Here is a 10,738-nt window from a genome sequence, read left to right on the forward strand (position 1 = left end):
AAAGACTACTAACCTGCCAGTGAGGACAGAGTCATCCCATAAAGACTACTAACCTGCCAGTGAGGACTTAGTCATCCCATAAAGACTACTAACCTGCCAGTGAGGACTTAGTCATCCCATAAAGACTACTAACCTGCCAGTGAGGACAGAGTCATCCCATAAAGACTACTAACCTGCCAGTGAGGACAGAGTCATCCCATAAAGACTACTAACCTGTCAATGAGGACAGTCATCCCATGAAGACTACTAACCTGCCAGTGAGGACAGAGTCATCCCATAAAGACTACTAACCTGTCAGTGAGGACAGAGTCATCCCATAAAGACTACTAACCTGCCAGTGAGGACAGAGTCATCCCATAAAGACTACTAACCTGTCAGTGAGGACAGAGTCATCCCATAAAGACTACTAACCTGTCAGTGAGGACATAGTAATCCCATAAAGACTACTAACCTGCCAGTGAGGACAGAGTAATCACCATAAAGACTACTAACCTGTCAGTGAGGACAGAGTCATCCCATAAAGACTACTAACCTGTCAGTGAGGACTTAGTCATCCCATAAAGACTACTAACCTGCCAGTGAGGACAGAGTCATCCCATAAAGACTACTAACCTGTCAGTGAGGACAGTCATCCCATAAAGACTACTAACCTGCCAGTGAGGACAGAGTCATCCCATAAAGACTACTAATCTGTCAGTGAGGACAGAGTCATCCCATAAAGACTACTAACCTGTCAGTGAGGACAGAGTCATCCCATAAAGACTACTAACCTGCCAGTGAGGACAGAGTCATCCCATAAAGACTACTAACCTGTCAGTGAGGACAGAGTCATCCCATAAAGACTACTAACCTGTCAATGAGGACTTAGTCATCCCATAAAGACTACTAACCTGCCAGTGAGGACAGTCATCCCATAAAGACTACTAACCTGTCAGTGAGGACAGTCATCCCATAAAGACTACTAACCTGCCAGTGAGGACAGAGTCATCCCATGAAGACTACTAACCTGCCAGTGAGGACAGAGTCATCCCATAAAGACTACTAACCTGTCAGTGAGGACAGTGTCATCCCATAAAGACTACTAACCTGCCAGTGAGGACAGAGTAATCCCATAAAGACTACTAACCTGTCAGTGAGGACTTAGTCATCCCATAAAGACTACTAACCTGTCAGTGAGGACAGAGTCATCCCATAAAGACTACTAACCTGCCAGTGAGGACAGAGTAATCCCATAAAGACTACTAACCTGTCAGTGAGGACTTAGTCATCCCATAAAGACTACTAACCTGTCAGTGAGGACAGAGTAATCCCATAAAGACTACTAACCTGCCAGTGAGGACAGAGTCATCCCATAAAGACTACTAACCTGTCAGTGAGGACATAGTCATCCCATAAAGACTACTAACCTGTCAGTGAGGACAGAGTCATCCCATAAAGACTACTAACCTGTCAGTGAGGACAGAGTAATCCCATAAAGACTACTAACCTGTCAGTGAGGACAGAGTCATCCCATAAAGACTACTAACCTGTCAGTGAGGACAGAGTAATCCCATAAAGACTACTAACCTGCCAGTGAGGACAGAGTCATCCCATAAAGACTACTAACCTGCCAGTGAGGACAGAGTCATCCCATAAAGACTACTAACCTGCCAGTGAGGACAGAGTCATCCAATAAAGACTACTAACCTGCCAGTGAGGACAGAGTCATCCCATAAAGACTACTAACCTGCCAGTGAGGACAGAGTCATCCCATAAAGACTACTAACCTGTCAGTGAGGACATAGTAATCCCATAAAGACTACTAACCTGCCAGTGAGGACAGAGTCATCCCATAAAGACTACTAACCTGTCAGTGAGGACATAGTAATCCCATAAAGACTACTAACCTGTCAGTGAGGACAGAGTCATCCCATAAAGACTACTAACCTGTCAGTGAGGACAGAGTCATCCCATAAAGACTACTAACCTGTCAGTGAGGACAGAGTAATCCCATAAAGACTACTAACCTGCCAGTGAGGACAGAGTCATCCCATAAAGACTACTAACCTGCCAGTGAGGACATAGTAATCCCCATAAAGACTACTAACCTGCCAGTGAGGATTTAGTAATCCCCATAAAGACTACTAACCTGCCAGTGAGGACTTTGGCCAGGAACATGGAGTGGATCCCTTTTGGAGAGCGCTTGGAGAAGTTATGGGAGTAGACGGCCTTACGGGCGAAGTAGGAGCCTTGTCCGAACATGGTGGCGTGTTTGCCACTGACACGCGGGTCAAAGTTGTGTTTACAGATGCCTTCCACCACCTCAGTGGAGGTGCCGTGGAACAGGTGACGCTCGCTCAGCATCCTGTCCATCTCCGAGAGACGACGAGACATGTACTCCTTCTTCCTGTAAGGGGGAGAGGAGGGGGAGTTATTAGTGACGTCGTCAGTCTAGTGATTGTGTGTGTGTGTGTGTTATTAGTGACGTCGTCAGTCTAGTGATTGTGTGTGTGTGTGTGTTATTAGTGACGTCGTCAGTCTAGTGATTGTGTGTGTGTGTGTGTTATTAGTGACGTCGTCAGTCTAGTGATTGTGTGTGTGTGTGTGTTATTAGTGACGTCGTCAGTCTAGTGATTGTGTGTGTGTGTGTTATTAGTGACGTCGTCAGTCTAGTGATTGTGTGTGTGTGTTATTAGTGACGTCGTCATTCTAGTGATTGTGTGTGTGTGTTATTCGTGACGTCGTCAGTCTAGTGATTGTGTGTGTGTGTGTGTGTTATTAGTGATGTCTTCAGTCTATTTGATTCACTGCTTCTACCAAGTAGGACACACACACACACACACACACACACACACACACACACACACACACACACACACACACACACACACACACACACACACACACACACACACACACACACACACACACACACACACACACAGCACCACCCTGACTCATCCTCTCTCTGCTCTATTCCCTTCTGCCGTATCTATGGCAATGGGCTGCATAAAAAAGAAATCAAGGACCCACTTCCTGTGCTTCTGAATCCCGGTTCTCACGGTCTCACCTTCCTTAGTAGGTTACACTAATTGTGAGAGCCCAGCTGTGTGTTCAGACACACACACACACACACACACACACACACACACACACACACACACACACACACACACACACACACACACACACACACACACACACACACACACACACACACACACACACACACACAGCTTGGCTCTCACCATTCGTACAGCACAAAGCACCCACAGCATTCAGTCATATTGAAACACAACACTAACCACAACAACACCAATGACCTCTTTGGCCCCAATTGAAAGCATTCTGGTGCATTCTGGCATCAGAGCCGTTTAGCCTGGAACAGACCCCTTCCAGCGCATTCATATTCAGGGCCATAGCAGAGAGACATCCGTCTTTCCCATTGGTCTGGTCTAAAGCAGGACCAGACATCAGTCTATCCCCGGTCTGGTCTAAAGCAGGACCAGACATCAGTCTTTCCCCTAGGTCTGGTCTAAAGCAGGACCAGACATCAGTCTATCCCCGGTCTGGTCTAAAGCAGGACCAGACATCAGTCTTTCTCCTAGGTCTGGTCTAAAGCAGGACCAGACATCAGTCTATCCCCGGTCTGGTCTAAAGCAGGACCAGACATCAGTCTTTCCCCTAGGTCTGGTCTAAAGCAGGACCAGACATCAGTCTATCCCCGGTCTGGTCTAAAGCAGGACCAGACATCAGTCTTTCCCCTAGGTCTGGTCTAAAGCAGGACCAGACATCAGTCTTTCCCCTAGGTCTGGTCTAAAGCAGGACCAGACATCAGTCTTTCCCCTAGGTCTGGTCTAAAGCAGGATCAGACATCAGTCTATCCCCGGTCTGGTCTAAAGCAGGACCAGACATCAGTCTATCCCCGGTCTGGTCTAAAGCAGGATCAGACATCAGTCTTTCCCCTAGGTCTGGTCTAAAGCAGGACCAGACATCAGTCTATCCCCGGTCTGGTCTAAAGCAGGACCAGACATCAGTCTATCCCCGGTCTGGTCTAAAGCAGGATCAGACATCAGTCTTTCCCCGGTCTGGTCTAAAGCAGGACCAGACATCAGTCTTTCCCCTAGGTCTGGTCTAAAGCAGGACCAGACATCAGTCTTTCCCCTAGGTCTGGTCTAAAGCAGGACCAGACATCAGTCTTTCCCCTAGGTCTAGTCTAAAGCAGGACCAGACATCAGTCTTTCCCCTAGGTCTGGTCTAAAGCAGGACCAGACATCAGTCTTTCCCCGGTCTGGTCTAAAGCAGGACCAGACATCAGTCTGTCCCCGGTCTGGTCTAAAGCAGGACCAGACATCAGTCTTTCCCCGGTCTGGTCTAAAGCAGGACCAGACATCAGTCTTTCCCCGGTCTGGTCTAAAGCAGGACCAGTGTAGCAGCCAAGGCACACCAGCCATCTATCTACAGGAACACAAGAGCCCTGATTCAGACATTCATAACAAACTAACTGCTAATAAGTGTGTAGCTACTAACTTAACCACGTCCTTACCTCCACCAGGACCCAGGTGAATTTCTGTGTAATAACGGTACGATAACTCACCTCTTGTATTTCTCCCAGAGGAAGGGGTTCTGAACGCGGAGGATCTTCAGGATGTGTAATAACGGTACGATAACTCACCTCTTGTATTTCTCCCAGAGGAAGGGGTTCTGAACGCGGAGGATCTTCAGGATGTGTAATAACGGTACGATAACTCACCTCTTGTATTTCTCCCAGAGGAAGGGGTTCTGAACGCGGAGGATCTTCAGGATGTGTAATAACGGTACGATAACTCACCTCTTGTATTTCTCCCAGAGGAAGGGGTTCTGAACGCGGAGGATCTTCAGGATTTGTAATAACGGTACGATAACTCACCTCTTGTATTTCTCCCAGAGGAAGGGGTTCTGAACGCGGAGGATCTTCAGGATGTGTAATAACGGTACGATAACTCACCTCTTGTATTTCTCCCAGAGGAAGGGGTTCTGAACGCGGAGGATCTTCAGGATGTGGAACTTGGTTTCGGACACCGTCTTGTGGAAGAGGGTGTAGACGGTCCGATAGCTCCGGTCGTCACGGGATACCGGAACCTGCAGGAAGTCCTGGCTGGTCGTCATGGGTAACCATGTTTCTGGGAATACGCTGGGAGGGTTGGTGAAGGTGGGAGAGAGGGGGAGAGAAACAGACAGATCCAGAGTGGAGGAGGAGATGGGGAAAGAGGAGAGGCCACCAAGAGTCCTGGAAAACAGAAGAACGGGAGGGAGGGGACAGAGATTGAAAAACCATATCTGGGAATATTATATGGATCACTTTTAGAATTATAAACCACATCCGGAACATTCCAACAATATTTTATTTAATTAGAAGCTACGCTAATGCTGAATAACCAATCAAACTGAAGCTCCACCACATCCTGCATTATAACCAACATGATCCCTGTCACCCACGATGTCCTAGTTCCTGTCACCCACGATGATGTCATAGTTCCTGTCACCCACGATGATGTCATAGTGCTAGAAGCAGAGCGATACTCTACTACAGGAGCAGCAGCCAAGGAGAAGACAATGAGATTCACAGAAATGAGGAGCTGACAGAGGATGAGAAAAACACAAAGCAATAGCATATCAGGAGGCTGTCAGATGGCCCGTCTGTCATTTGAGTCACCAACTGTAGGATCACGGACATGTTCTCTCTGGCTCAGACTCCACGTCTTAATGGTATTCGCCTCATCTCCGTGTCTGTGTGTGTGATTCTCTGCTTCACAGTGACAGTTTCTCTTTCGCTCCCCCTCCCTCTCTCTCCCCTGACAGTCTCATCTTTCATCTCAGTTCTGTCTTGCTTTGTTTGACAGTCACGCTGAAATCTGTCTCCACAATCAGGTGCTTTATTCTCCCATGTCTTCTGAGAAGATCACAGGGAAGAGAGAGAGAGAATGACTGTAATGAAAGAACCAGATAGCACGAGGGAAGGGGGAAGATAAAGAGATGTATAGATGCAGGAAGAGAGGAACAGAGAGAGAAAGGAAGAGGTGAAAGAGTGAAGAAGGGGGGATGTGTTTAAGCGAGGGGAACGGACTTGTGTGTTTGTGTGTGTATTTGCCCAAGTGAGAACTATCTCCTAAGCAGCTACAGAGCCAATCAAACAAATGACTTCCACCCGTGTGCTCAGCAGGACATTCCTAAAGCGCACATACACGCACCCACACAGGCACGCACACTGAACTCCAAATGAACACCGTAAGATTGCATTTTATTGCAAGAGGAGACTCATGACTCTGTGACTCGAGCAGAGGAGACTCATGACTCGGTGACTAGAGCAGAGGAGACTCATGACTCGGTGACTAGAGCAGAGGAGACTCATGACTCTGTGACTAGAGCAGAGGAGACTCATGACTCTGTGACTCGAGCAGAGGAGACTCATGACTCGGTGACTAGAGCAGAGGAGACTCATGACTCGGTGACTAGAGCAGAGGAGACTCATGACTCTGTGACTAGAGCAGAGACTCATGACTCGGTGACTAGAGTAGAGGAGACTCATGACTCGGTGACTAGAGCAGAGGAGACTCATGACTCGGTGACTCGAGCAGAGGAGACTCATGACTCGGTGACTAGAGCAGAGGAGACTCATGACTCGGTGACTAGCGCAGAGGAGACTCATGACTCGGTGACTCATGACTCGGTGACTAGAGCAGAGGAGACTCATGACTCGGTGACTAGAGCAGAGGAGACTCATGCCTCGGTGACTAGAGCAGAGGAGTCTCATGACTCGGTGACTAGAGCAGAGGAGACTCATGACTCGTGACTAGAGCAGAGGAGACTCATGACTCGGTGACTAGCGCAGAGGAGACTCATGACTCTGTGACTAGAGCAGAGGAGACTCATGACTCAGTGACTAGAGCAGAGGAGACTCATGACTCGGTGACTAGAGCAGAGGAGACTCATGACTCGGTGACTAGAGCAGAGGAGACTCATGACTCGGTGACTAGAGCAGAGGAGACTCATGACTCGGTGACTAGAGCAGAGGAGACTCATGACTCGGTGACTAGAGCAGAGGAGACTCATGACTCGTGACTAGAGCAGAGGAGAACAGAACAGTCAAGCATCAGCCGTAGATGGAAAGAAGAAAACAAATGAAAAAGTCCCGGGAACAAATCCCTTGCTCACATTCCAACTCCCCACAGTCCCGTTTCACACTCGTTCAGTCATGCTGCTGTCTGGAAGCCCTCTAGACCCCCTCTCCTCCTTTTCCATCCATTTTCTTCTGTCCCTCCTTCTTCCTTGTTCTCTCTAACTCTCTTCCCTTTGTCTCCCTTTCTCGCGCTCGCTTTCCATCTGTTTGTTCCAGGCCTGGTTGAAGAAGGACAGTCTAGCTCCCCACAGTAGCAGTAGTACTGAACTAAGAGTACTGGCAGGGACAGGGGTAGGGCCAGAGACAGGGACAGGAACAGGGGCAGAGACAGGGGCAGGAACAGGAACAGGGGCAGAGACAGGGGCAAGAACAGGGGCAGAGACAGGGGCAGAGACAGGGGCAGGAACAGGGCAGCACTGTGTTCTGGTAGTTAGCATAATGTGCTACACTACACTAGGGCCTGACTGTCTGCTACTTCCAGGGAGGAATGACTGTCTGCTACTTCCAGGGAGGAATGGCTGTCTGCTACTTCCAGGGAGGAATGACTGTCTGCTACTTCCAGGGAGGAATGACTGTCTGCTACTTCCAGGGAGGAATGACTGTCTGCTACTTCCAGGGAGGTATGACTGTCTGCTACTTCCAGGGAGGACTGACTGTCTGCTACTTCCAGGGAGAAATGACTGTCTGCTACTTCCAGGGAGGAATGACTGTCTGCTACTTCCAGGGAGGAATGACTGTCTGCTACTTCCAGGGAGGAATGACTGACTGACTGTCTGCTACTTCCAGGGAGGAATGACTGACTGTCTCTATAGAACTGTTTTATACTGACACTAAGTCAGGACAGAAGAGAGTGTGTGGTGTGTTATAGTACCATCCATACAAGACAAGTTGTCATGGTACTATCCATACAAGACAAGTTGTCATGGTACTATCCATACAAGACAAGTTGTCATGGTACCATCCATACAAGACAAGTTGTCATGGTACCATCCATACAAGACAAGTTGCCATGGTACCATCCATACAAGACGAGTTGTCATGGTACCATCCATACAAGACAAGTTGTCATGGTACCATCCATACAAGACAAGTTGTCATGGTACCATCCATACAAGACAAGTTGTCATGGTACCATCCATACAAGACAAGTTGTCATGGTACTATCCATACAAGACAAGTTGTCATGGTACTATCCATACAAGACAAGTTGTCATGGTACCATCCATACAAGACAAGTTGTCATGGTACTATCCATACAAGACAAGTTGTCATGGTACCATCCATACAAGACAAGTTTTCATGGTACTATCCATACAAGACAAGTTGTCATGGTACTATCCATACAAGACAAGTTGTCATGGTACTATCCATACAAGACAAGTTGTCATGGTACTATCCATACAAGACAAGTTGGCATGGTACTATCCATACAAGACAAGTTGTTAAAGCAGCAGTCTCCAGTGTACTATGGTTGCTATGGTAGCAGCAGTCTCCAGTGTACTATGGTTGTTATGGTAGCAGCAGTCTCCAGTGTACTATGGTTGCTATGGTAGCAGCAGTCTCCAGTGTACTATGGTTGCTATGGTAGCAGCAGTCTCCAGTGTACTATGGTTGCTATGGTAGCAGCAGTCTCCAGTGTACTATGGTTGTTATGGTAGCAGCAGTCTCCAGTGTACTATGGTTGCTATGGTAGCAGCAGTCTCCAGTGTACTATGGTTGCTATGGTAGCAGCAGTCTCCAGTGTACTATGGTTGTTATGGTAGCAGCAGTCTCCAGTGTACTATGGTTGCTATGGTAGCAGCAGTCTCCAGTGTACTATGGTTGTTATGGTAGCAGCAGTCTCCAGTGTACTATGGTTGCTATGGTAGCAGCAGTCTCCAGTGTACTATGGTTGCTATGGTAGCAGCAGTCTCCAGTGTACTATGGTTGCTATGGTAGCAGCAGTCTCCAGTGTACTATGGTTGCTATGGTAGCAGCAGTCTCCAGTGTATGCCATGCAAATGTTAACAGGACAGTTCACCTCTAAATCAACTTTCATCAGACATTTGTATCCCTCAAGTGGGAGACTGCAACCTGGGGAGCTCTGGATAAGAGTGTTTGTTAAAGCTAAACGTCTAGTCTAGTAGATTGAAATGTGAATGTGTAGCTAGTAAACAGTGTACAAAACATTAAGAACACCTTCCTAATATTGAGTTGCACCCCCTCCTTGTTGCCATCCGAACAGCCTCAGTTTGTCGGGGCATGGGACTCCATAAGGCGTCGAAAGTGTTCAAAAGGGATGCTGGCCCATGTTGACCCCAATGCTTCCCACACTTCTGTCAAGTTCGCTGGATGTCCTTTGGGTGATGGACCATTCTTGATACATAAGGAAAGCTTGTGTGAAAAACGTGAAAAACCCAGCAGCGCTGCAGTTCTTGACTCAAACCGGTGCGCCTGGCACCTACAACCATACCCTGTTCAAAGGCACTTAAACACGTTGTCTTGCTCAATCATACTCTGAATGGCACACGTACACAATCCATGTCTCAATTGTCTCATGGCTTAACAATCCTTCTTTAACCTGTCTCCTCCCCTTCATCTACACTGATTGATGTGGATTTAACAGGTGACATCAATAAGGGATCATAGCTTTCACCTGGATTCACCTGGTCAGTCTATGTCATGGAAAGAGCAGGTGTCCTGAATGTTTTGTCCACTCAGTGTAGTTTTACTCCAGTACTCACTGTAGATGTGGCGTGAGGACCACGGAGGACAGGAAGAGGGGTCGTTTCTTGATCTGGCGTCGGAAGCCGAACACGGCGTTCTGCTGGAAGCCCTCTCTGATGTTGAGGATGTAGTGGTTCTGTAGGGTGATGAACCGGACCTCCTTCAGACCACGACCACCAGCCTCCTCTATCAGACGCACCACCGGCTGGAGGGAGAGAGGGTGAAGGGAGAGGGAAGGAGGGAGGGAAGGGGATGAGAGATTTAGTTAGATATATTATTTATAGGTGGTGATTTATTCATCAGTTATAAATCATGTGATTCAAAGTTGTTCCACCTAACATTGTGTAACTAACACTTGAATCTGCTTTTAACAGGTTTCATTCTAAGAAAACATATAAAACTGAATTGTAGCACTGGGAATACACAAATTAACACACACACACACACACACACACACACACACACACACACACACACACACACACACACACACACACACACACACACACACACACACACACACACACACACACACACACACACACACACACACACACACACACACAGAGAGAGAGAGAACACTGAACCAGGAGTTGGAACCGGTTCAGGAAACAGAACAGAAAACCTGAAAAGAATGAATAAAACAAGTCTTACCTTTCGTAGTGAATTAAATCAAATGTGAAATTGAATAACTATAAAATATCAATTAACTAGACTTGAAACAGTTAATTTTGGCATCTCCCACCCTATACGCTTCAAGCCAAGGCACCTCCTCAAGCCTCGCTCGCTGTGTTATCTCCTACCCTATACGCTTCAAGCCAAGGCACCTCCTCAATCCTCTCTCGCTGTGTCATCTCCTACCCTATACGCTTCAAGCCAAGGCACCTCCTCAAT

General features: G+C 47.6%; 1 protein-coding gene across 1 annotated transcript in view; it reads right to left on the reverse strand.

Annotated features, from left to right (window-relative positions):
• Positions 1-2,082: 2,082 nt before the first annotated feature.
• The window catches only part of LOC120028515 (protein mono-ADP-ribosyltransferase TIPARP-like), a 26,503-nt gene continuing 17,847 nt past the window's right edge, over positions 2,083-10,738 (reverse strand). The window contains exons 4-6 of the mRNA XM_038973711.1: positions 9,862-10,049; positions 4,967-5,248; positions 2,083-2,386 (exon numbers count right to left, since the gene is read on the reverse strand). Coding sequence (XP_038829639.1) covers positions 2,083-2,386; positions 4,967-5,248; positions 9,862-10,049 — 774 coding nt within the window. The remainder of the gene's footprint in view (positions 2,387-4,966; positions 5,249-9,861; positions 10,050-10,738) is intronic.

This window comes from Salvelinus namaycush, chromosome 34 (assembly GCF_016432855.1).
Source record: "Salvelinus namaycush isolate Seneca chromosome 34, SaNama_1.0, whole genome shotgun sequence".
Classification (NCBI taxonomy): Eukaryota; Metazoa; Chordata; class Actinopteri; order Salmoniformes; family Salmonidae; genus Salvelinus; species Salvelinus namaycush.